Source organism: Neophocaena asiaeorientalis, unplaced genomic scaffold (assembly GCF_003031525.2).
Source record: "Neophocaena asiaeorientalis asiaeorientalis breed wild unplaced genomic scaffold, Neophocaena_asiaeorientalis_V1.1 scaffold66, whole genome shotgun sequence".
Classification (NCBI taxonomy): Eukaryota; Metazoa; Chordata; class Mammalia; order Artiodactyla; family Phocoenidae; genus Neophocaena; species Neophocaena asiaeorientalis.
The window spans coordinates 708,931-736,253 of record NW_020172677.1 but is presented as its reverse complement, the minus strand read 5'-3'; the positions used below and the strand labels follow the sequence as shown (position 1 = coordinate 736,253).

Here is a 27,323-nt window from a genome sequence, read left to right as displayed (position 1 = left end):
AAATATTATAAGGTTAATGACTGTTTCTCTTCCTATCTCAATATATTAGCACCATGTGTTCCACAGCTCTGTCAAAGTTTATGGTCATTACCATACCTTGTTGACGCAAAACCCCAGTTTCTGACTTCTACACAGATATCATGTTTTCCAGGAGACAACTTGGGCAGAAGGCATCTAATATCTGTGAAGTTCCAGTGAAGGACCTGGCAGGATTTTCCTCCAACATAGACCTCCATGTTTTGTGTGAGTTCATTTCCAAAGTTATAACCCTTAATTGTTAAATTAACTTCTCCTATTATTTTAAAAGAAAAGTTTTACAAAAAGAGTCAATGTATTATCTAGTGCAAAATTTGAATATTAAGTCAACCAACTCATCTCTTATGTTTCAATGGATTTAGGAAATCCTAACACTTTCAGAGGTAAAAGAAAATCAATGAAAGAGTTGATAGCTGCCACATGGAGATAAAATTCATGGTTAATTGTTTAACAGGGAAAAATATGGCAAAGAACTTTAAAAATTAATATTTTTCTTATTATTGCACATGCTCAAAGTGATATAATAAACAGACCAATTTATGGTTAAAAAAGAAAACCTGTGACAGGTTTTGCTTTAAGAAACACAACTGCAGAGAAACTGCTTCAAAAGCTTTTTTAGAAATGGTATACACATACATATATATCAAATGACTAATCTTACTGAAGAATTTCTTACCCAGTATTGTCCGTACTTTGGGACTAAAATCAGTTATAACTGGAGTCTGTAAACAATTATAGCTATAAGCATTCTTTGCCATGGCTTGAAATCCACTGGTAATAACTGATATATCAACTGTACCCTCAATTCTCTGAAATAAGAGGAAAAAAAATAAAACAATTAGAAAATATTAAATGTTGAGATACAGAAATTCAATGGCTAAAAACAAATGGAATTATTCAAAATAAACTTCCAAAGATGTTTTTTTCTCAAAGTCATGAATCAGAGTTAACTATCAGATATTTAGAAAGTTGTGGTGTCAAATGCAGGTTGCATGTTTGAATTCTTTAGATAAAGCTGGTTTTGTGGGTATTTATGGTCAATTCAAATGCGTCTATAGTATTGGATTTCCCAGGGTTCTGCAATATAGTTCAGATATTCTGGACAAGTGAGCCTCTCTCTCTTTTTTAAAAATAAATTTATTTATTTACTTATGGCTGCATTGGGTCTTCCTTGCTGCACGCAGGCTTTCTCTAGTTGCAGCAAGGGGGGGCGCTACTCTCTGTTGTGGTGCACGGACTTCTCACTGCGGTGGCTTCTCTTGTTGTGGAGCACGGATTCTAGGAGCACGGGCTTCAGTAGTTGTGGCTTGCAGGCTCTAGAGCACAGGCTCAGTAGTTGTGGCACATGGGCTTAGTTGCTTCGCGGCATGTGGGATCTTCCCGGACCAGGGCTTGAACCCGTGTCCCCTGCATTTGCAGGCGGATTCTTAACCACTGCGCCACCAGGGAAGTCCCTAGACAAGTGATTCTCTAATTAATAAAGCATACGATACTTAAAGTTTTGAGCTTTTTGCTCTTAAAATAGGCTTGAATGTAATTTTTGTTCCTCTTCATGGACAAATGACATTATTATAAACTTTGCTGACATAGTTCCAGAATCCAAGACTAAAACCTAAGAAAAATATTTGGTGCTTTCACCAATACAGCACCTATACAATTCCCAATTAGGAAAAATCGTTTTCCTAGCATCTAGTACTTAGTGCACACTCAGTGTTTAATTGAATGACATAATTTAAACAAAGCTTTAACTTACTATATCTGCCAGATTCTCATCTCCACCATTCAGTCCAACACATGCTCAAATTCACTTTTCCTACATCAACTACATAATAATTCCCACCCTTAATCTACTACGTTTTTAAATATTAGTGACTGAATTCGCTCCTTTTGCACATAGTAAGTAAAACAGAGTCTTGGTTTAAATTTAAACACTATTTTAAAAAATAAAGAACAATGACTGGTCCTGAGATGTAATATTCTATGGGAAACTTTACACTGTGTGTGTTTTGCCAACAAACTGAAACGTTAACATATTTAAAATATATATTCCTTAAAAAAAACCCAAAATGTCTAGAATGGCTTCCCTGAATTTTTTAGACTATTTATTACTGCTATATTTTTTTCATCCTTGGATTTACCTTGTCAACTCCCATTCATCATCCTTCCACCTCTGATAGGACATCAACTTTTCCATGAAACTCTTCCTGACACCCTCTCCCCGCTGTATTTTATCTTCATTTTGTGTCTACTTCTATCATTTCAAATGGAACACACTATTTAACATTGGTTTATATGTATGTCTTCCTTAATGATGTTAAGTATCTAGAATGTGGAAGATAATATTTGGTATTTGGATCTTGGCAAAAAATGTTGAAGAAATAATTGTTAAAGAGCATAACTGAAACTCTGCACTTGCTAGGTAAATAAGGCATTTGTTTAACCCTTTACTGAGATGTTCCTTAATTCATACAATTTCAGACTTAGAAGAAAAATGACTGAAATCAGATGCCTTACTTTTGGTGTTCTGCAGGTTATCTTATTCAAATCCCCTTCAATTACAGTGCAGGTTTCATTTCCGGCTAACACCTTTGAATTTTCATTAAAGCCAAATCCAGATAGAGTCAGAAGAGTACCACCTTCATAAGTAAAAACACAAAATCAGACAACAAAAACACATTTGATTAACTATAACAAAAAGACACTTTGGCAGTCATCTAACATCACTCAAGAATTGTCTAATCATCCAAGAGACAGGTTGGCAAATAGATCAAGCACCAGCCTCAAGATATATAGAATCATCACCACATACCCGAGTCTGAGCTCTGGAGTCTGGAGCCGTAAAGGGGTTGGGCTAAGTGATTTGATGAAATAACACAGATTTGCAACTAACATTTGTTTTTGTGTCTTCATCCTAAAGAGAAATTATGCTATTTCTATTTACTCAACCAGTGGGAAATGAGAGTGAATTAAGACTCATACAAAATCCCAAATTTTAATACCTTTAAGTAAAAGAAAAAATCCCAACAAAATAAAAATAACATAAAATATAAAAACAGGGCTTCCCTGGTGGCGCAGTGGTTGAGAGTCTGCCTGCCAATGCAGAGGACATGGATTCGTGCCCTGGCCCGGAGCGGCTGGGCCCATAAGCCATGGCCGCTGAGCCTGCGTGTCCGGAGCCTGTGCTCCGCAATGGGAGAGGCCACAACAGTGAGAGGCCCATGTACCGCAAAAAAAAAAAAAAATATATATATATATAAACAGAACACACCAAAAAGATCAAGGCCAAAGCACAAAATCCACACTTAAGCATGGTCAAACAAACAAACAAAACACAAAGGAAATGAAGCAGGACAGGAAAAATGTGTTATTTTCTTTCCATCTTCTGCGTCAGCATCCCTTTCCCTGATTTGTTTCTGGAACTTTTTCTGGGTCTAGTAGCTCCACTGAGACTGTGATTATAAATGGAGCAGCTGGTAAGCAGAATAATAACTAATAAATCTTATCTTGACATAATTAATGAGCTTGTTATAGACAAATGTAATAATTGATGATATTAATTCAATAACCTAAGATGTAAGTAGAAGCAGTCACCCTGACTTGTGCTTCATAAGGAAAGAATTAGTCATCCACTGAGTCGCTGTGCCTTCTAAAAGAGGAGTCTCCTTTGTTCTATATGAGGAAGGTTTGGAGTCCTCTCCCTTCACCCTGTTCTAGAAACAGTTCAATGAAATGATGGAAATGTATGCAATTTTCTTTGTTTGGAACAATTAACTATTACCCGCTAGGCTTCCAGAAGCAGGCCAGATGTGTGAGATCTGGCTCTGATAAATGAAGTGTAATTCCTCCTCCTCTGTATTCTGTGCTAGTCCAACATCAGCTATGGACACAGCAACTGGGAAACGTCCAGCACTTCCATTCAGAATCTGGCAGTTGATCTCATTTTCTTGTGATAAAAGAAGAAGAAAATGGTCAAGAAATGCTTTTGTTAGATAAAATTACTGAAATTTTATATTTTCAAATATAAACAGTGACCTTCATTTTTATACTCCAAGAAATGTATCTAAGGAAGACTACTCATATATTAATGGGAGGAAAACCTTTATGAACTACCTCATGTTACGAATCAGACAGGGCTAGAAAAGAGTAAGGTAAAATAATAATGAAAGTGGAGTAAACAATTTGCTCCTGAGTACTACACTGTGGCAAAAAAAATTACTATAAGAAGAATTTTAAATCCTAACCTATAAGATCATTTATATGAATAATTCTAAAAACTTTGGTCTAATATATTGTTTATGTCCCAAACTGAGTAAAATATTAGGTTTCAACAAGAAAACTGATAAAAACTAAGTGAAAAACATTCTTCACTTCATTTAGAACAGCATATGTGCACTTATAATACAGGTGCAATACTGACTATTAGATCTCAAGAATGCATAGAAGATGTAAATTAAAAACAACTTAGGGCTTCCCTGGTGGCACAGTGGTTGAGAGTCCGCCTGCTGATGCAGGGGACAAGGGCTCGTGCCCCAGTACGGGAAGATCCCACATGCCGCGGAGCGGCTGGGCCTGTGAGCCATGGCCGCTGAGCCTGCGCGTCTGGAGCCTCTGCTCCGCAGTGGGAGAGGCCACAACGGTGAGAGGCCCACGTACCGCAAACAAAACAAAACAAAACAAAACAAAAAACAACTAAAATGATATGGAAGGTGAATTTGCTTATGTAATTCCAACTTACTAAAATTAATAAAAATACCTAGGATTATGGAAGAGAATTTTTAGGGAGACAAATAATTATGGTCCTCATTTTTCCATAAATAGAAAATATGATCTTTAAATTCTACATTAATACATAGAGGACTATGAAGTTTGGACTAGAAGTCCAGGAAGATGGCTATGTCCTCTTGCTATGACTAATGAGGCATTTTCAAAGCATGGGCAGAAGGGACCATGCAATATCAGAGCTGCAATTCATGTGTTCTTGTGTCCCAGAGACACACTAAAGAAGGAAAGATTTCATGTAATCACTTTATGAGGAAAAAGAACAAAAATCAACTGTTATGGGATAAAGACACTGTACCACAGTGAAAGAATTAGTCTGTAGTCATAACCAAAGATTAAAACGGTAAGGTATTTATCCAGAGCAGTTTGCCAATTTCATAACCCCAAAGGTACTCTATAGGAAAATCAGTATTATAACACTGCTCTTTGATTCTACTTTCTCTTAGAGAAAAACAATTAGACTGAAAAATAATGATTTTAAAAGAATCTACCATTCACAGAAAGAAGAGAGCAACCTGCTGGTCCAACTGAGACCGATACAGTTGAACTAGGAGAAAATCCCGAGCCTGATATGGTTAGAATTGTGCTTTCTTCATAGGACCCTGAAAAGGATAAATTTAAATAACAATATTAAAATGACAAAACATAGAATCTGTTGTTATGAAATCAGGTATTTCTCAGAGAAAAGTGAGCCTATCTTCTAAAAGATATAAACAATAAGCCTATAAGCAAGCAGGGAAAAAAGACATTTATTTAGCAATGGTACTTTTTTTCCATTGAATTACTGCACAGTGCTTTGTGTTTTGAATCTGTGTGTTTATAGGGATTAGTGGAAAGAATTATCTGACTAAGTATAGAATGTAGTAAGGAAAGGAAAAATCACTCTTATGACAAAGAAATTAAACAGACATTTCCATATGGTAACTTAGACTAGGACAGAACCGCCATCACAAACTCCTGAGAAAAGAATAAACTGTACAATAAGTGTAGTAGACACTTTCCATTTGAAATAGGGTATGATTACTTTATCTGGGATGATACCCATCCTAAAGTGCCTGGGCTATTCCAGGTTTATACTTGCTGGCCCAGCATCCTATACTGAATGTTCTCCATTCACTCTTAAAGGTATCCAGATTTGATCGATAAATGACACGGTCACCCGACTCATATAACATCACACACAACACAGATTATAAATGGATTTAAATAGCTAAGAATGAAAAACAAAACTTCAAAATTTTAGAAGAAACATAACCGAATACCTTAATGACGTTAATGTAGAGATGGATTTCTTAAATAAGATACAAAAAGCCATGGTTATCCATAAAGGAAAAGATATATAAATTAAAATAAATCAGTGATTTAAATGTATCCATGAACAAGATACTAAAAGAAAATCATAAGTGAAATACTGGGAGAATATGTGTGCAAAGGATCAGCAAACATAACATACAATATACAGTGCAAGTTGATAGAAAAATGACAACCTGGTAAGTGGATAAAAGATGTTAACAAGCAATTTGCAGAAGAAGAAATAATCTAAATGTCCAAGAAACATACAAGAAGATATTCCTGTGCATTACTAATCAGGGAATAGACAACATTAAATCAATGATGAGATAGCTTCTTACACTCATCAGATTGACCAAAATAAGAAACTCATCATATGAAGTGTTGGCAAAGATGTGGGGAATATGGTGCTCTCATACCCACTGGAGGTACAGCCACTTTGGGGAGCAATTTGGTCACCTAATGAACTGAATACACATATACCCATTAATCCACATGTAGGTATAAACCCTAAAGAAGTTCTACCATGTATGTTATAGTAGATTTGTACAAGAAAGCTCAATAGAGTCATGTGTAAAAACAAAGAACTTGTAAATGATGTAAATGTCCATCAACAGAAGAACAAATAAATTGGTGTATCCATGAAGTATTTTAGTGATGAATTAGATATACATAAAACCATATAAATATTTCTCAAAATGAATGCTGAATGACAAAAGGTGCAAATGATATTTGCAATGTAATAGCTCATTTGTAAACTTAAAAAACTGGCAAAATTACCATATGTGTGTTATACACAAAAGGTATTTAAAATGGCATGGGGCCTCCCTGGTGGCACAGTGGTTGAGAGTCCACCTGCCGATGCAGGGGACATGGGTTCATGCCTCGGTCCGGGAAGATCCCACATGCCATGGAGCGGCTGGGCCTGTGAGCCATGGCCGCTGAGCCTGCGCGTCCGGAGCCTGTGCTCCACAACAGGAGAGGCCACAACAGCGAGAGGCCCGCGTACCGCAAAAAAAAAAAAAAAATCAAACAAATAAAATGGCATGGAAGAATACACACAAAATTAATTACTGTGATTGCCTCTGGGGAAGTTCGTAAGGGACTAACACTGAGCATGGTGCTTAGAGAGAACTATAATTATAAAAAAGTCTGAAGAATATATTCTTTCAACACTAAGTTGTGCTATTTTAAAGATTTCAATGGGTTTTTTCTTTTTGTTTGATTTATAATTAGCAGGTGAATTTTCATACTAGTCAACAAGACTAAATATATGATTATAGTATCTGAGCTTACCTTTCTGACTGAAAAAAAGCCATCCCTTACAATCCTTGGTCATGCTGTTTATTTCAATCCTTAGGAGTTCAGACATAATATAATCTGTTTTTTTTTTAAAGCAATCACATACTATGAAGGTATTTTACAATGTGTCCCCCTAGACTGAGTTCTTGTCAATAATTTTTCTATCTCTTATTCTCAAATCTAGGACCTAATTATTTTCTTTTACTAAACAGCAGCTCTCTTGTTACTGGCATTTTAGTACTATATCTCCTAGAAGTTGGTGAAACTGGAGAAGCAGAATACTAGTGAGTCCAACTTCAACAGTGATATTTTTTGCAAAGATAATTAATGATCTTTCCATAGCTTTCTGATCTGATAGATTTTTTTCACTATGTAGAACTGTCTGCTTGCCTTAGTTAGAATATAAAAAAATCATTATCAGAGTTTACATTTTTGCTAATTGTCTTCCACCCCATACTCTAAGTTTGAAAGCAAGAGATTACCTTGGGAAGGGCTTATGGCCCAGACTTGAGGAGTCGTTGTGGGATCCCATGTAAACCCACAGTCACCTGAACATTTAGCTGGGATTTCATTAACATAGACTTCAACCTTCAAATAAAGAAACACAGAGGTAACAAGGGTAGCATGCTTAAATAGACTATGCATAGGATTTAGAAAAAGTAATGGAAATTTGCTTGTTTGCTGGTTTGTTGGTTTCCAAAAATTAGTCTATTCTATTTATACTTTTTCTGTTTTGACACTTCATTGATTCATTCAGCGAATGTGTCCATTATACATCAGGCGCAGTTGTAAACGTATCAAGCACATTTAACAAAACAGATGACAACCCTGCTGTTACTGAACGTATATTCTAGTGGAGGTAGGACAGAGAGCCTTGCATAAGGCTATAAACTTACAAAAAAAAAAGAAAATGCACATTATGCCCTGGGGGTGATAAGTGCTATGAAGAAAATTAAAGGTTGCTCTTGGGAAAGTCATCTAAACTCCATACAATTTAATTTCCTCATCAGTAAGTGGTAACATTAATAATTACTTTACAGAGTTACTATAAAGATTAAATGAAAGAATATATTTTCAAATACTAACAGTAGAGCTTAAAATCTTTTATCATAAGGAAGATAATTTTCCCCAAAGTCACAAAATAATATCATTGAGTTGATATCTGTTAACAAATAGTCACATGAAAAATAAAGATGTCATCTCTTCTGTTTTACCAGGTCTTTAATGTATTACAAAATGGTTATACATTTAAAATTACATCAGGAGGAAACTTTCAAAAATACCTGTGGCTGTTTGCTGGGTGTACGAAGCAGGTCTCCCAGTATGCGCCGTCTGAATAAGCCACCTTCCTTTATCCTTGTAACCATCACGTTAGCCTTTTCTCCAAAAATGTTGGAATCATTGATCTATTTTTAGACGAGATTATTTTACTAGAAAGGTTATAATAAATATGATCACAGTAGTTTTTCTTTTTAAGTTTAAGCATGGTTAAAAGTGAAAAGCCAAAGGATGAAAAAAATTCAAAGCCATTTAATCACATTTTTGAAAAAGAAACCTCTTCAAAAATGATCATAATCTACCCAAGAAAAAAACTCATAACATCATTGCAGTATCATATATTGCGTCAATTACAACTTGAATTAAATGACTAAAATTAACTTGAATATTTAGGATAAAACATGTCTAAGGAACATGAATTTACTTATTTTGATTTTTTCAAAATATTCTATGCTCTTTCTGAATATGACCATTTTGATAAATGATTCTTAAATAATTGAAAAATGTAGTCCTCTTTCCACCCGAGAGTCAACTTTTCCCCTTTAGCATTTTTGGCCTCTACCAAAACTACTCTTGGTTTTTCATCCACTCATGGAGTTATATTTTCTGTCAATGGTAAAAATGAAACCAAATCAGATCAATATGTATAATTTGGTCATTCCAAAATCGTGCTGCCAATATGGCAGCCTTCAGATGCATACAGGGTCTAGCAAAGAGACAGGAGTCTCCATGCTGGGCCTGTGGGAGCCAAAGTGACCAGGAGCAGAAATGATGAATAAAGCAGAGGAGACTGGTCAGGAAAGAGTGAAGGGAGTAGGTGTGCAGGCACCAGCAGAGGACCAAGAGGAGATCAGTCGCTAGAGCTGTCTCAGTTGCAGAATTTTCTTATTCTAGTTTCTGGCCATATGTTTCCTTAAAATAACCCACATATCTTTATGACATCCATACAATCTATGTATGGTGCGTTATAGTCTATGTTTATATACCTTTTTTTGAATCTCCTGTTTTATCCAAAATGGTTTTATACGTAGAGTTCTGTATTTATTTCCACCGTTTGTAACATTTTAACAATCATTTTTCTATTGATGGGAATTTCGGTTTCTAGGTTTTTTTACTATTACAAATAATGCTGCAGTGACTAACTTTGTGCCGATTTCATTTCATATTTGTATTATTATTTCAGTAGAAGAGAGTAACACAGCTGAGACTGCTGAATCATAAGGTATCTATATTCAGATACAATTAAATTATCCTTCCAAAAGCTCGTACTGATTTACTGTCTCACCAAGAGTGCACGAGGATGAGAGTGCATCTCACACTCTCACCATCACTACAAAGCATCGTATTTTTGATGTTTGATATCTGAGCCCCCAGTCTCTTCTAGACCCTTCTCTGTCACATATTCTGAGCCTGATTTCCCTCCCTGCCCCCAACCACACTCTAAGCAAAAGTAATTAGATGAGCTCTTAAGGTGTGGCTCTGTTATGAACTCGAAAAGGTCATCTTTGAAACCAGAAAAGTATCCAAGGTCCTAAGAACACAGCTCTAGTGCACAGTGGTAGAATTAAAGGACAGCGATGCTGGTTATGCTTGGGCCCCCTTTCGTATACCCAGATTTAGTTCTGAGACTGCCCCTGCCTGTGCCCCTCCTGCCTCTGTCAAAGGTCTTCTAACCGGCATATTCCCCCATAGGGGATCAGGAATAAAGCACCAACAGCTATTCTCCACGAAAGAGAATGCCCAGTCAACTTAATTTACAACAATCTTCTTCTCAGTTTCCTTTTATTATTGTTTAGGCTATAGCTTGCAGTTTTAAAATACACACAGTCTCCAGTTCTTTTTGGAATGAGGCAGGGTGCAAATAAGCAACGAACACATAGAAGAAAACAGAAACCAGGTGAAGTAAGGGAACCTGCAGCAGATTCTGCTTTCCACACGTGCTTCTCCATTTGACGTGCCATGAGTATCCAGCACAGCTTCCCTCTCGTGTAACTGAGACTTGTCCCACTTCTTCTAGACTCTGGAGAGCAAATTGCAAATCTGCAGCTGACGCAGCAGCGGGAATACCTGCACTCGCAGAAGGATGGCAAACAGCGGGAGTCAAAAATTCACAAACCTATGGCCACCCTTAACATATATGAGATGTGTTTTATCACTTGTAAACCAACTGTCCTCCTCCAAATACAGAAAAAATGAAATCTGCATATTACTTAGGCAACACATTTATATATTTCTGAGAAACAAAAATTACATGAGTAACGTACCGCAGACATTGAGCCTTGGCTCAAATATTTAAAAAAAAAAATCAGTTAACTTTATAGATAACCAGTAAGCTATGGATGTAAAGGAGAAACAAACTTTTGGGAATTTAACCTGGTATATCTGGTGAGGTGATGAAGAAAACGTGAAAATGTCATTTTTCTGAACAATTTAGTTTTACATTACTGACATAATCTCAGCTCTATAAATTACATAGAGAAATAATATTAAAAAGAAATACACCAAAATGTTTATGATGGTTGTCTAGATCAGTACAGTCCAACTGATACATAGACCAAAGTTATGAACTTTTTCCATATACCTTTGAGAATATGTCCGTAAGCGTGAATGTCAAAGCTGCCACTTAGCGGTGGAGATGCTGCTTGAACTCTTTGAATACGAATCTTTGACTCCCCCGGCCAATTATTTCCTCTGTAAACAGACTCATTCTCTGTCTCGTTTGTGATTGTCTAGTTTCCAAAATAAATATTGATAAAATGATTAAACATAACGATGGCTACCAGATTTCTATTTCACTGGCATACAATCCTGTGACATGACATAAATGAGCCTCAGGTATTCAGGACTCCTCAGAACGTTAAGGAGAGTCGCATAAATCAACACAGGCTATATCTATATAGCTGCGATAATGAGGCCCAAGTCAACTCAGTCATCCGTGCAGCAATCAGCTGGAACCACAGTAATACCTCATTAATTCAGAGTGCACCTACCATCGCTCAAGGAGCAAATATTTATTGAGCAGGCATTCTGTTCAAGGTACAATGCTAATCACAATGGGAAGGCAAAGAAACACGAGATACGGTCTTGGCTATCAAAAAATTAAACACCTTTTTGGAGAAATAACATACGGAAGCTTGAAAACCTAACTAACAATAAAAGGAAGTATATGATCAATACAGTGACTGACCCAGACTCAGGAAATACCTGTCTAATGTGGAGTGTCAGTCAACTGACAGAAGAAACATGTGCAATAAAAATTCATAGACTGTAACTCTAAGAGTGAAGGTGATATCCTCCTGCTTCTGATCCCTGCTAATTTTGTGGAATTTAAAATTATAAGCTCTGGGGGACTTCCCTGGTGGTCCAGCAGTTAAGACTGTGCTCTCAATGCAGGGGGCCTGGGTTCGATCCCTAGTCAGGAGACTAGATACCACATGCCCAATGAAAGATCCTGCACACGGCAACGAAGATCCCGTGTGCAGCAACTAAACCGGGTGCAGCAAATATTTTATAAAAAGTAAATAAAATAAAATAAAATAAAATTATAAGCTCTATTGCCCACATAAAGGAGTGAATGTAAGTGCCAAAAGACGTATGCAAGAATGTTCAGAGCAGCTTTATTTATAATAACCCCAAACTGGAAATAGTGCAAAAGCCCATCAATAGAAAGGATAAATGGTTGTATATTAATACCAAGGAATATTGTATAGCAATGAAAAAGAATGAACTATAGCTAGCTATATGCAACAGCATGAATCTCACATTATCAAATAAAAGAAGATGCAAAAGAGTACACACTGTATTATTCATTGATATGAAGAGTAAAAACAGGGACTTCCCTGGTGGTCCAGTGGTAAAGAACCTGCCTTCCAGTGCAGGGGACGCGGGTTCCATCCCAGTCGGGGAACTAGGATCTCACATGACACGGGGCAACTAAGCCCACACGCCACAACTATTGAGCTTGTGTGCTTCAAAGAGAAAGCCCACGAGCCACCAACTACAGAGCTCACGTGCCCTAGAGCCCTCGCGCCACAACTAGAGAGAAATCCGCACACTGAAACCAGAGAGAAGCCTGAGTGCCACAATGAAGAGACCTTGTGCTGTAACAAAAGATCCTGCTTGCCCAACAAAGATCTGGCGTGCTGCAATTAAGAAACAATGCAGCCAAAAAAATAAGGGAAATAAATAAATAAATGAATATTTTACTATTTAATATTTTTTAATATTTATTTTTTAAAAAAGAGTAAAACCAAGCAAAACTAATTAATGGTAGTAGAAGTCAAAATAGTGGTTATCTAAGGGTGTAGGGTAAGTAATCTCATGACAAAGAAAAGGCATAAAGAAAGCTTTGGGGGGGGTCTAATGATTTTCTTTACCTTGATCTGGGTAGTGATTACATGAGTGCATTTACTTTGTAAAAATGCATGGACTTCAGCAAGATTGCAAGATACCAGATCAATACACAAAAACCAATCACATTTTTATGTATAAATAACAAGCATGCGGAAACTGAAATTAATACAAGACCCATTACAATGGCTTCAAAGAAAATGAAATACTTACATACAAATCTAACAAAATGTACTGAATCTGACCTGAAATTGCAAAATGCAAGATGTGATCAAAGAAGACCAAAATACGTTAGACAAAAAAAAAGCAAAGAAGACCTAAATAAATGGAGAGACATACTGTGTACATAGATTGGAAGACTCAACATGGTAAAGGTGTCAATTCTCTCTATAGGTTTACATGCAATCTATAGGTTTAAATGCAATTCTTACCAAATTGCCAGCAAGATTTTTGTAGACATAAACAAGCCTATTTCAAAATTTATATGGAAAGACACAGGACCTAGAATAGCTAAAATAATTTTTCACAAGAAGAGTAAAGTGAGAGGAATCACTCTTCCCAATGTTAAGGCTCACTACATAGCTACAGTGATCAGAAGGGTGTGGTATCAGTGGAAGGATGGACATATAGAGCAATGGGACAGAATAGAGAATCCAGAAATATATCCACACAAATATGCCCAACTGACTTTTGATAAAGGTACAAAGGTAATTCAACAGAGGAAGGATAGCTGTTTCAATAAATGGTGCCAGAGCAACTGGAGGGACAGGCAAACAAATGAACCTGGACCTAAAACTTCACATCTCATACAAAAGTTAACTCAGAATGGATCATGGCCTTAAATGTAAAACTATAAAACTTTCAGGACAAAAACAGAAAAATATTCAGGATTTAGGGATAAGAGTAGAGTTCTTTGACTTGAAACCAAAAGCACCATTCATAAAAGGAAAAACTTGATAAACTGGATCTCATTAAGAGTGTTGTTCTATGAAAGACCTTATGAAGATGATGAAAAGGCAAGGTACAGACTGGGAGAAAATATATGCAAACCACATACCTGACAAAGGACTTATATCTAGGATATATAAAGACCTTTAAAAACTCAATAATAGGAAAATAGTCCAATTAGAAAATGGGCAAAAGGCAGGAACAGATATCACAGAAGAGGATATATGGGTGTTCAACATTATTAGCCATTAGGAAATGCAAATTAACACCAAAATCAGCTAACAGTATATACCCCATCAGAATGGCTAGAATAAAAAATAGTGATAATGCCAAATGCTGGCGAATTTGTGCAGACACTGGGTCACTCATACATTGCTGGTGGGAATGTAAAATGGTGCAGCCACTTTGGTAAAGAGTACGATAGTTTCTTACAAAACTGTACATGTGCTTACCATATGAACCCATAATTACACTGATGGGCAATTAACCCAGAAAATGAAAACTTACGTCACATGGAAACCTACAGATAAATGTTCATGGCAGCTTTATTCATAACACCCAAAACCTGGGAACAACTCAGATGTCCTTCAAGGGGTAAGTGGTTAATAGACTATGGTGCATCCATCCCATTAAATGTTACTCAGTAACAAAAATGAACAAACTATTGATACCTACAACAACTTGGAGGGGTCTCAAGGGAATTATGCTGAGTGAAAAAAGCCAATCTCAAAAGGCTAAATACTAGGATGATTATATAAAGTCTGATTCCTTTTCCACAACATTGTTAAATGCCAAAATTATAGAGACATTAGTGGTTGCCAGACATAGGGCTGTGCTGAAGGGAGGGAGGTGGGTGTGGCTACATAAAAGGGTATCATGAGGGATCCTTGGGATGGAACTGTTCTGTGGTGGTCAGCTGAATCTACACATGCAATAAAGATTGTACAGAACTACACATACACAGGCACACACAAATGAAAGCATGTAGAACTGGTAACTGAATAAGTTAGGTAAATTGCATCAATGTCAATTTTCTGGCTGTGCTATTATGCTATAGTTATAAATGTTACCATTGGGGGATAATGGGTGATGGGTATGGAAATATTTATGTAGTATTTCTTACAACTGCACATAAATCTACAATTATCTCAAAGTTACAGTTTTTAAAACAATTCATTAATCTGGACATTTAACATATGTGCACATACGTTATTACATTTTGTTATTACATTTTGTTAGAGAGCTAAGAGACTGAAAAACATTTACAAGACATTTATCTTGAATATACTAAGACTAAAACATTGGGCCTGGATAGGGTAAAAGCAATTTTCGTGGAACACTTATAGTTTTTCAGTCTTTTTAATCATAAAACTGTTAACACAAAGTTCTCTGTGAGACTCAAATTATAATATTTAATTATTATTTAACCTTTAATCTTGAACTTATTATACTTGGTTTTGGTTTGTTGTAGGAAATATTAACTAATTGTATATTTTTGTAAAAAATTAAATGTAAGCATACGCCTCATAATTGTAACATTTAATACAGATCTTATACCCAAACAGTACAAAATACTGTCCAGATCCTTTTGGAATTATGGAAAACCATCTCTTTCCCCTTGTATCAATTTTGATACAAATAAAAAATAAATGGTGTTTATAACAGAAACAATTTTAAAACATATGTGGAATCTCAAATTTTCTTTCAATAATCTCTGTTCAAAGATCTTTACTGGGAGAGCCCACAAATTTTTCTTTTACCTCAACAGAGAAAACTCTACTTACATCTGACTAGCTGATTCTTAAGGCTATTTCCTCCTGCTTTTTTCCCCATCAATATATTTCGTTAAAAAATGTTTAATGTTTAAAGTGAATTTTCATGCTCAAGTTCAACAAGCCTCTAAATCTTCATTTCATCCTTAGAATAACTGTCTTGTTCTATTAAAGGATGTCTAATCTGTGTGTCAGTTCTTCATTAAAAAAAAATGTTTTAAGTTTACTAGGTCAAGGCTAATGTTTCATAAGTTGAAAATAGCTACTCATAAAATTCTAAGCTTACCTGCCCAAAGCTCACAGCCATCATGGGTATATTATAACTGCAATTACATGATGTCATGGTGACAGAATATTGGTTGGTCATACTTGATCCATTAATTTTGGTCTGATTCACCTGAAAGTGCTTTAAAAATATTCCTTTATTTGCTAATGCTGGAAGTCTTCTCTTTGGCATTTCTAAAGAACATAAATAAACAAAGTAAATGGAAGATAAAATTGCATAGCTTGTGCTGCTAAAAAGAAAAGCATCAAATAACATCCATGTGTCATGGAATAAGCTGTTTAAAATCAAATTTTAGAAAGAAGACCTTAAGGAAAGTAGTTTGTGAAGCTTGGCAAACCTTCACTTCTAGAATATAAAGCTTTAAAGTCTTTAGATATATGAGCCTCATTGGGTAAAACAAAATACTGAAAAGCCACCAAGCTCTGGGTTCTATGCAGCCTTCTGTGGGCCAGTTAGTTTTGCTCTGTTGTAGGTCCCTGAACGTGGTGCTCCCTAGGATGTGTGTTCCATGAGGTTAGGACCAGGACTGCCTGGTCCTCTGTTCTTTCTTTGGTACTAGACACATTGCCTGCCACATGGTAGGTGCTAAATGACTGTTGCTTAAGGAACTACAACCTTTATCTCAGCACAGATCAGCTGTCTTACGTGCTCCATCAATCACAATGTAGGTCTGGTGATAGTGGATTCAAAAAGAGTGACTCAGAGTACAGTAACATTTAGTTTTTAGCCAGTTGAATCATGACCTTGCACTTGAAAACTGTTCCAGAGGAAAGGATTCCAAAACTCCTCTGAAATATGGTAATAGTCACTTATTAAGGTGACTGTTTGGAGTTAGGCTGATATTTAAAAAGACTGCAGTTTAATTTTTATTATTTTATTAGCATATCTCACATATATGAGTCTATTAACATAACTAGAAAAAACACTAAAACTCTGAGAAATAAAGTTTTCATTTACAGTTTTACTAATTATCACAATAAAGTCCATGGAAAGTTTCAGCTCATTCTTACTAGACAGACGTCAATGTCAACAGTTGCCTTTCAGGAACAGATCTCTATCTTGGTAGTTGATTTCTCAAAAATCAAACAAGGCAAAATTAGAATGTTTGCCACAGTTTACCTGTAAACAGAATCCAGGACTATAAAACAATTCCTGCTTTAATGACAAAGTTTACATTAAGGATGCATTTATCTTTAGAATAATCACCTGGTCCTATTCATTAAAAAAATATATGATTTAAACCATAGTATTATTGAGATGAAAGAATAACAATATTTAGAGGTTAATGTTTCTATCTAACCTACAGAATATAAATAACGTCCACAATAAGATTTTAGTACAAAGTAGGTTTAGAAGGTTTAGGTTTTAGATATGAAATGATACAATATACCATCCAATGCTGCAATTGTAGATGTCTGTCCAATGTATACAATATCCACATAGAAAGACTGTGATGCTGATGCTTTCTGCAAACTAATCCTCTGAAGAGAAAAACTGGTCCCAGTGTATTTGGTTTGTATGAGATCCAGAAGGTCTATACAAGTGTAGGTCCAGCTGAAATATGGTTGTTTAATTAGGTGTATAGATCAGTTATAATGTTCAATGTAAACAAATACATTATAAAAAGCATTAAAATCTTGAACAGTAAAAGTTTTTCTTTTTCCACAAGAAGACCATAAGCAAGCTTTATTAGCACAAAAAAACAGCCACAAGGGACAGCAAGCAGAAACTTTACATTGGCAGTGAAAGATTTAATGTTGTATCCAAAAGATAGGTTTTCTTTTATTTGTAACCTTGGCAGTAGACATAGGCATGTAAAATAACATTCTGCAGTGACAGGTAAGTAAACTAAGGAGCATGCACCTTGGTGGAAAGCATACAGAAACAAGACACAAGAATGAAGCAAACCATTTTAGTGGTGCCAGGGACAGAGCAGCAATTTCAATCCAATACTAAGAAGCAAAACTGGAGCTTGATAATACTTCTGGAAGAGCTCAGTGGAGTTGCATTGTCCCCTATAACTAAGGGACAAAAGGTGCTAAGTTATTTATAGATTCAAATGGTTGCAGAGTGCCTTCTAAACGTATAATTTAGATTCAGAGTTTCCATTAAATATTAACTGCATTGGAACCTCATAAATTACATAAGCAATTTCGTTACAGGAGTTTGCAATAAAGAGATAAATACTGCCATTCAAATAACTAAATACAGTTCAACAATAATCTTTGCATCAGCTACCACTGTACTGATTAACTGACTAGTTTGGGAACCTTCTATTCTCATTTTGAAACTTCATGGTTTACAAACTCATCATGGGATCCACCTCTAGTGCATCAAAGCTTAGACTGACATCATTTTAGAAAATTATATGCATAACTACATTAAGTTAAAGTGCTCCTTAAATTAAAAAAAGTATTTTGGGCCTCTAAGTAGACTTCTGCTACTAATTATATGATTCCCAAGTTCTAAAAACTACTTAGAAAAAATGGTACACTGAGCAGGGCCCTTTATATAAGAGAAATGGAGACTACAAATGATATCAAAACTTAAACAGGGGCTTCCCTGGTGGCGCAGTGGTTGAGAGTCCGCCTGCCGATGCAGGGGACACGGGTTCGTGCCCCGGTCCGGGAGGATCCCACATGCCGCAGAGCAGCTGGGCCCGTGAGCCGTGGCCACTGAGCCTGCGCATCCGGAGCCTGTGCTCCGCAATGGGAGAGGCCACAACAGTGAGAGGCCCGCGTACCGCAAAAAAAAAAAAAAAAAAAAAAAAACTTAAACAGCACATGGTGCTTTTGTGGCTAGATAATTCCATTTTCCAAAGGAAAACCAGATTTTACTTCTGGGATTTTGAAGCTTGATTTACAACTGCAAACATCACTGGTTCTGGAGGGTTATAGAACAATGCTTTTTGACACTAATAATGTACTGAAAATAAACTAATGCTAACACACCTAGTTGATCTAAGTAGACTGTCTGACCTACATAAAAGCGGGTCTAGAAATACCAGCTAGGAGAGTTTACGTTGCCTTGATTGGTAATAGTTTTTAATCAGAGAACCAACCTCTTTTAAAACTCATGATATTCTTGTTGAAAGATCTTGTAGCATTTAGGGTAAAGGAAGCCCATTAGCTCCATCAAATGTAGGGCATCTTCAAATTACGGCACAGCAGAAAAACTGCAGGCTAAAGGAAGGACCTACTTAGTGATATGGTTAAGTGATGGTTTGACTAACGTGGAAGAAGTGAGATCTGTAAAATCTTCCAAAATCCTGTTGCAATAGAAGAGTGAAACGCATACAGGTGGTGGTGATCAAAATTTAAATTGTGATTCCATTGTTCAATTTGGGCACGTAGGGATGTCCCTTCAAGAAGGACTTTCACTTCATAATGATCCATCATGGGATTACCCGATTTGAATCAAACTGGGTATGAGGCAGTGGGATATGTTCATTCTGTGCATAGACTTTCCATGCTCCTTGCCTATTAACATGGAGAGGACTGTCTTAACCCCTGGCATTGTTTCTTCCTATGTGATGGCCAACAGAGAGTAGTTGTGGCCTCTTCTGAGTCAACAATTACCCTAGGGAATTGCAGAATTGTTCCCACTCACTTCATTCATTCCAGGAGCTAACTTCGATCCCATTTTATATATTGGATTAAACTATGCAATAGCCTCTAAAGATCTATTTATGCATGGGGAGGGGGAATCAACACTTTCTTCAATACTCCTCTGTCTCTTTCTGTCTCTGTCTCTGCTTCTCTCTCTGCCTATCTTCCTCTTCATCTTCTGTGGAAAACAAAGACGGATCAAATGTATAAAACATGCCAAAAGTGCAAACACAGGAGCCATACACTGCTTAATCAGATGCCACTGGAGGGTGAAATCTGAACTGCCAGGAAAAGGACATTTTTTTAAAGCATTAATTCAGGAAGATTACTTTTCTTTCATTGGCGGTGGGTGGGGAATCGGTTTTGACTTCTTAAGTTTTTGTTAGAAAACAAAACCCAAGAGTGTCCTGCAACTTTCTCAGGGAGCAGCTTCTTATAGCTCGTGCCAACACTGTCCACTTCATACACAGAGCTCACTCAGCTCTCTGTCCTTTGAAGTCCACTCCAAGTTTCCCAAACTTCAGTATCTGACGAACTTTCTGTCTCTGTATGTAAAAAAATTTTCTTTCTTTACATCCTATGGAAGCATGTCTAGATCTTATTCATGGGGTAAAACACAAATAAGTATGTTTTAATGCTTATTCCAACAATCTGAGGAATATTCAGTGGGAGAATTTTCACGTGTCCTGAAGAATTCTTGGAAAGACTCTTCTTAAATATATTCTCTTTGACAAACATCTCTTGGGTATCTATATTTTAACTATGGCTACCTACCTCATGGTTAGAGATTCTACACTTATATTTAAAATCGGTTTCCAGTTGCCCTCACTTTATCAATTGATCAGAAAATCTGAAGGACATTAGGGCCACATGTTCAGGAGATGATGCCAGAGGGGTATGCATCAAATACAATATTTTATTTTGAAAGCTGAAGACTATAACTTCCCTTCTTCCCTTAACAAAAGGTCATTCCACTTCTTCAGGGAGAAAGCCATAAGCACTGGCAAAACTTCTTTAAAAATTTCAGGTTAAAAAGCTGGGCTGGGGGCACAGGAGGGGGATGTATCTAAGGATATCCATGTCCAGGTCCCACAGTTCCAACAGGCTCTGTGTGCTCCCACCCACCTGTCTGTTCCATCGCTTGTCACTGCTTCTGTCACTGACCCAGTGGGCACATCTTGTTTTCTCCTGATGGAATTCAGGGACCTAGCTCCGAGAGAGCATCTACAGGCCCCAACTCTGGTTGTCTCCCCACTTTACCCCTTTCCCCCAACTCATGAGGGATCCATCTGAAAAGTTTTTGAAACCATTAACAAATAAGATTCCCATTATAGTCCAACATATTTCTATGAGTTTTGGAGTATACACATTTCTAAAGGTATGGAATGAAAGCTGGTCCCTGCATTTTGAAAATAGTGTTGGGATGATCAAGAAAGCAGGAAGCTTGAAACTGCGGAGTTGGAAGTAGTTTCTTCATCCAGAAGCGAACTCCCCCATCAACACCACCTTTTCAGGAATTCCCTGGTGGTCTAGTGGTTAGGACTCGTACTTCCACTGCAGAGAGCACGGGTTTGATCCCAGGTTGGGGAACTAAGATCCCACAAGCTGTGCAGTGCAGCCAGAAAAGAAAAAAACTGCCTTTTCTTTCCATCTAGTTATTCTAATCTCCCTCATCATCTTACCTGTTATTTCTTGTCTTTGTTTTGTTTTGTTTATGGGTATCATTTGGTTCTATTTCTAACTTTGGATCATTTTCTCTTCCCTTCTGTCTGAACAGTTAAGCCGAGGCACTGACTGCCTCACACTTGCTCCATACACGGCAGTTCTGAGTGTTCATAATCCCACTCCTATGATGAGAATAGAAAAGTCCTCTCTATATATTACAGAATGGCAGCAACTTAAATGATATGTATTAAAGTACAATGAAAACTATATAGATTGATACAGGATACAGAAGATTTTTTATGCAGCTATGACAGAAAAAAACACAAAAGAAACGTATTAGAAATATTTTTGAAGACATGGAAATCATACCATGGGTATTTTATGACATAAACTTTACATGAAAAAACACCTTCTAAAATTGTGGAGAGAAAATGTTCTACATCTTTACTGGGGTAATGATTACATAACTGTATACATTTGTCATGCTTACTGAATTATGCACTTAGAGTAAATTATGACATTATGTAAATTGCACTTCAATAAGCATGACTTTAAAATTTATGAGGAATACTTTTTTTTTTTTCTTTTTTTTTTGCGGTACGCGGGCCTCTCACTGTTGTGGCCTCTTCCATTGCGGAGCACAGGCTCCGGATGCGCAGGCTCAGCGGCCATGGCTCACGGGTCCAGCCGCTCCGCGGCATGTGGGATCTTCCCGGACCGGGGCATGACCCCGTGTCCCCTGCATCGACAGGCGGACTCTCAACCACTGCGTCACCAGGGAAGGCCGAGGAATACTTTTTAAAATAGAAAAGTTGTATGTGTGTGTATGTGTCGTCATTGTTTTATTGTAAGTACAATTCTTGTGTGTATTGTATATGAAAATTCAAAGTCAAGACTGACAAATTTCAGAAGCTATAATAATTAATGAAAACCAAAAATCGTTTTGCAAAACTAAATTGTGCTTGAGGTTATGACAATCACAGTCATTAAACAGCTTTCTCTAGACTCATTTAGTTTCTCGCATTATATTTCTCTATCTGCATTTTTATGTGTCTAACTTTTGGCAACCAAACCAAGTATTTAAGAATATGTTTTCTCCCTTAACTTTGGTATGTTCATCAAAATATTTTATTTTCTCCATTTACACATTCATTTTGTTTTTCAGTGAGCAAGGTCTAATGATAATCTTGCACTAAGGCAGTTTCTTTCTACCTTCCTTCAGTATCTAGAAACATTATTAGATTTAATAATATACAATTTAAATTCTAAAGTTTACCACTGTTTTGTCTTTTAAATGGTCATGGGTGATGATGACACTAGACTAATTTTTATTTTCATAATCTATAGATTTATTTTTGGTACAAATGTCTCTGTTAGGAAGCTTATGTAGAAGGCAGAAAAAATTGCAGTTAGATCCATGGTGCACACGATTTCTCAAAAACAAACAAACAAACAAACAGATTTTACCTTCATAGTTTACATAGTATAATTAAAAAATTTCAAATTCATAGTGTAACTTACTTGTTTCCATACGCAAAGTTATATGTAAATTGTGTATCAGTGCTTCTAGTAATCTTGCTTGTGTCTTGGTATTGAAATTTTAGACCAATATAATTTGCCAAGAATCCTTTGTAGGCTAAACATAACTACATGGAAAACATTAAAAAAAATCAGTAACAATATTTTACCATTAAATTGTTTTGTAGCAATTCAAATGAATTCAATCCAATCCAATAAATATCTATTGAACATTTTTTATACAAAATGTATCAGAACACAGAGGAAGGAATGATTAATTTCAGACAATGAGATGCAGAAGAATTGGGGAAGATTTTATAGAAGAGGAAGGAGTTGATGTGACCTCACAATTAATGATTAATTCTTTTATTGTTTTCTTAGATATGATTTCCTTAAAAGAATGGAAATAATTCACTCCCTCTAGTCATGGAGCTATATAAGGATTAAGGCCAGTTCTAACTAAACTCTTCAATGAATTTAAAACTCCATTACACACAGAGAAGACAGAGAAACATTCAGGTAGATTAACTAGGATGTGAATGCAGCTGAACATTTAGAGATGTCACCATACAATAGTTATTAAATACTAATTTTAATGGTCTGCAACTCCTTAAAAATGCCAGATATATTTGAAACTTAGAACTTTAGAACATGTGTTACAAGTTGAGAATTTTAAAACAAGAGAAAGGGTAAATCTATGACTGCTAGTCTTAGATACCCATCCTAAAACTGCCGTCTCCTCTGCTCGTGATCCTCCTTTACTTTGCCATGACTGGATACCCAAGATCATTTTATGACGGCTATCTATTTTTGTTTCTTCTTAATAAATGAAGGAATAATGAGATTATATATTTTCAATTGTTTTAGTATTTACATTTGTGTGCAAATAATGTTTTTTTCTGAAATTATAAGATAAAGCAGAATACATGTGCACGGTACTACGTATTCTTAAAATTTCATTTTTTTGAGTATCAACAGACAAGGAAATCACAAGCACAGAATTGAAGCATGGTGCCTGTCCAACGTGATGTGACTTCACATGACAAGCAATTTTCCTTGTCTTAAAACTTCATGAAGTTTTATTACCAAGGTATTTTACAAATTTAATTAGCATATCATTTTGTTGAGCTTACCTGGTTATAAGGAAATAATAAAATGTTTCCATATGGTAGTCTGTTTGGTTTAACATCTGCTGAGTCAAAAAGAACAGCTGGGTTTTTCAGGGAATAACGACCACAGTAAGCATCAGTTTCAGCTGTCTTTTGCCCTCTATTAATATGCTCCTACAGAAACAATAATATTTCAAATGAAAACATGATTTATTGCCCTGCTTTACTCCCCAACATCTTCACCGAAGTCATTCAAGTTTCAACTCAGATCCCACTGCTTCCCAAACTGCTTTAACCTGAAATGTTTTCTCTCTTCTTTGAAAGTCTAAGGCTCTCATCCTATAACACTCATTTAGATACATACTCATAATCCCTTGTACCTGTATTTGACTATTTCCCAAGTCCTCTCTTTCCCCTTATATTATGAACTCCTTAAGGATATTTATCCACTCCTTCCACAAATGATTTTTTGTGTTCATTCCATGCCACATTTTTACTTGTTTGTTCATTTGCTTGTTTTTTGTTTAATCTTCAGGGTTCAAATAGTGAAGAACCCTATCCCTACACACAGGAGCCTACCAGTTTGGGACAAAGGAACCAAGGATTATAAAACCAAGGCTGAAAGGAGACATCTAACTCACATAAAAGCATCAAAACAGATGACTCGGAGAAGTAACAAATGAATTGCCTTGAAGAATAAACAGGAGTAGTTTAAAAGGAAAAGGGAGCCAAGGGGCATCAGAGAGAGCGTAAAATATGTGCAAAGAAGTGGGGACATGAGAGAGTGGTGCTGGGAAACTCAAAGAGTCAAGGTAAAGTGTAGCCAAGAATGTGTGTTGTGATGATGATGATGATGGGAGATGAAGTACGAAAGGAGTATAATGTAAACTACTTGTTCAATTGTCTTGGCTGCAAGCACTACATTCAGGATAGGAGAACCCAAATACATGTATATTTATTGAAACAGGTTGAAAACGTAACCCATTAAATGATTTTCCCTTTTCTTCAATAATAAATCTGCTTGCATAAAGCATGACATGATATATATTTTTAAGGACTCATTTCTGGGGTATTGATCTGAATTGAATAACTAGCCTATATATTTCTTATTCCTATGGTATTCATTTGGAAATGGTGAATATCTGGCTTCCTCAAGTCTTCAAAATAAGAATTAGGAAGTTAAGTACATTTTAAATTTATTGTACATCAAAGAAAAATCTTTGTATTTCATCAAGAAGTAAATAATGACTAGGCATTGTACTAACTGACCAGAAGCAAGGGAAGCAATTTGCTGTATAATGCTCTACTACAAATGGTATTCTCTGAAGCCAATGAGGAAAAAGAATATACTCTGCATCTAAATGAAGAAAACAAACAAAAAAAACCTACAGATCTCACATTTACCCATCTTGCCTACTTTCTCTTGATTAAGAAAATTCAGGTGTGTTTTTACAAATGAGTCATTTTATAATGCAGGAAGATGCTAGAACAGACCTTACCAATAAATGTATGACAAAATTATACTTGAAACTTGACTTTAAATGTTAAAGGAATTAATGCTAATTCCAAAAATGACAAAATTCCAAACATTTATATGATTTCTTATCTGGTCCATCTCACAGTTCATTAAATATTCCATACCAGGTTAAAATCAGTTTCATAACCTCTGAAGTATTTCACAACAAATCCTTCTTCAAAATTTGCGATTTGTGGTGGACACTTAGCGCTAACCATTTCTTCCACTGCTGCCTGAAACTAAATTAACAATATGAGCTTTAGTAACTTCTTTATGAAGAGTTAGAACATTACTAATTTAACTACTAATTCTACTAATTAATTAAAAAAATAATTTCATAATTCCCATGTTAGCCATAATTACGAGGTCATTTCCTAAATAATTTCAAGTTAATATGTGATAATTTCAGTATCCAATGACTGTTTCAAGACTTTTATTTTAGAATGATAATAGTTATATCCAACTGGCTGATCTTAGCTTATTTAGTTATTACATAAGGCAGGCATATTGGTTTAGTAGCTTTTTAAAGACAGCAATGAGGCAAACCTAAATGAATTAGCACCTAATTAAACAGATTCCAAATGAATAGTTTTCCTAATTAATGCAAAATTAACTGGAAAAAATATATACTCCAATGCATTGTTTCTCAAAAGAAGAGATACATATATTGTAATCTCTTACTATTATTTAAGAAATAATAACTCTGGATTATATAGGAACTGGCACACATTCATGAGGCCTATAATTTCCATACCATATTTCTCTGACAAAGCACAGATATTTAGAATTAAGGACTTAAAATAGTGTACAATCTTCAGTCATCAAACAAATATGAACTCAAACTCATTGTACAGGTAGTTGTTGAAATGCAGTAATTCACAAGCAAACATTCCTCATGAACAGCTGCACCATATGCAGATACCTGGATCCTGTTGGCACAGATCCAAGAACCCCCCTTTCACTCCCTCTGTCATTGTGATATTTCCTCCCTTCTCCACTCACTATGAGTTGGCTCCAACCCACCATGACAAGGAGGAGATGTATTACTATTCCTTAAAATGTGTTTTTATAGAAGGCTGACGCTTAGGTGGCTTTCTGTTTAAAAAACTAACACAGAGCATACTTCAGCTTCTGATGACTGCGGCATAAGAGGCCTAGAAGTGACCCCATCCCAATTCAGTGTGAATGTGTCCAAACTGGGTTTTCCTTTGGTTTGCTCTGTAATAGCCAGTGTGACATTGTTCCCTTCAAATACTTCATAACTGAGCAGATCGAAGTCTCCTGCAATGAAGTACCAAACAGAATTTGAAGAAGTTAATTAATTAAATACCAATATACCCATAATAGAAACTCAGAGGTAGCAAAACTAGTTTTATTTAGAATTGTATTATCACAAAAAAAAGGATAAATGGAGAAGATGCAGATCCTTGAATCTGAGATTTAGCCACAGTAGAAACAGCAAAACAGCAGATAAAGTGCTATATATTTAAGGTTCTGTTTTTGTAGTGTAAAAGGAAGTTTTGTAAGATAAACAAAAGTTGGCATTGGGATCATGAGGTAAAAAATCAATGGGCAATAAAATATTCCAAAAATTATTTAAGTTTTCTTCCGGTACCATCATCTTAGTATAAAGGGCTAGCCTGGGAAATTGATATTTTCTTTAGTTACAAATGGAGTACAAAGATGAATTCCGGGAAGTAGCCCCATGCCTGCGAACCTTGTTTATACAATCTCACTGAAAGAAGTAAGGCCTTGTCCTCACATATCTCTCTTCTTTGGGAGGATGCTTTAACAGTGGAATCCTACTAACTTTCTCTGAGAGAACAAAGATAACCATATCTTCTTTAGATAGCTTTTTGACAATCT

At 36.0% G+C, this 27,323-nt stretch overlaps 1 protein-coding gene across 1 annotated transcript in view; it reads right to left on the bottom strand.

Annotated features, from left to right (window-relative positions):
- The window catches only part of PKHD1L1 (PKHD1 like 1), a 152,064-nt gene that overhangs the window by 85,581 nt on the left and 39,160 nt on the right, over window positions 1-27,323 (bottom strand). The window contains exons 18-32 of the mRNA XM_024739724.1: window positions 26,581-26,738; window positions 25,583-25,696; window positions 23,966-24,115; window positions 22,836-22,960; window positions 17,432-17,595; window positions 16,042-16,214; window positions 11,267-11,414; window positions 10,598-10,752; window positions 8,691-8,813; window positions 7,890-7,995; window positions 5,307-5,417; window positions 3,815-3,979; window positions 2,551-2,672; window positions 713-845; window positions 97-292 (exon numbers count right to left, since the gene is read on the bottom strand). Coding sequence (XP_024595492.1) covers window positions 97-292; window positions 713-845; window positions 2,551-2,672; window positions 3,815-3,979; window positions 5,307-5,417; window positions 7,890-7,995; window positions 8,691-8,813; window positions 10,598-10,752; window positions 11,267-11,414; window positions 16,042-16,214; window positions 17,432-17,595; window positions 22,836-22,960; window positions 23,966-24,115; window positions 25,583-25,696; window positions 26,581-26,738 — 2,143 coding nt within the window. The remainder of the gene's footprint in view (window positions 1-96; window positions 293-712; window positions 846-2,550; window positions 2,673-3,814; window positions 3,980-5,306; window positions 5,418-7,889; window positions 7,996-8,690; window positions 8,814-10,597; window positions 10,753-11,266; window positions 11,415-16,041; window positions 16,215-17,431; window positions 17,596-22,835; window positions 22,961-23,965; window positions 24,116-25,582; window positions 25,697-26,580; window positions 26,739-27,323) is intronic.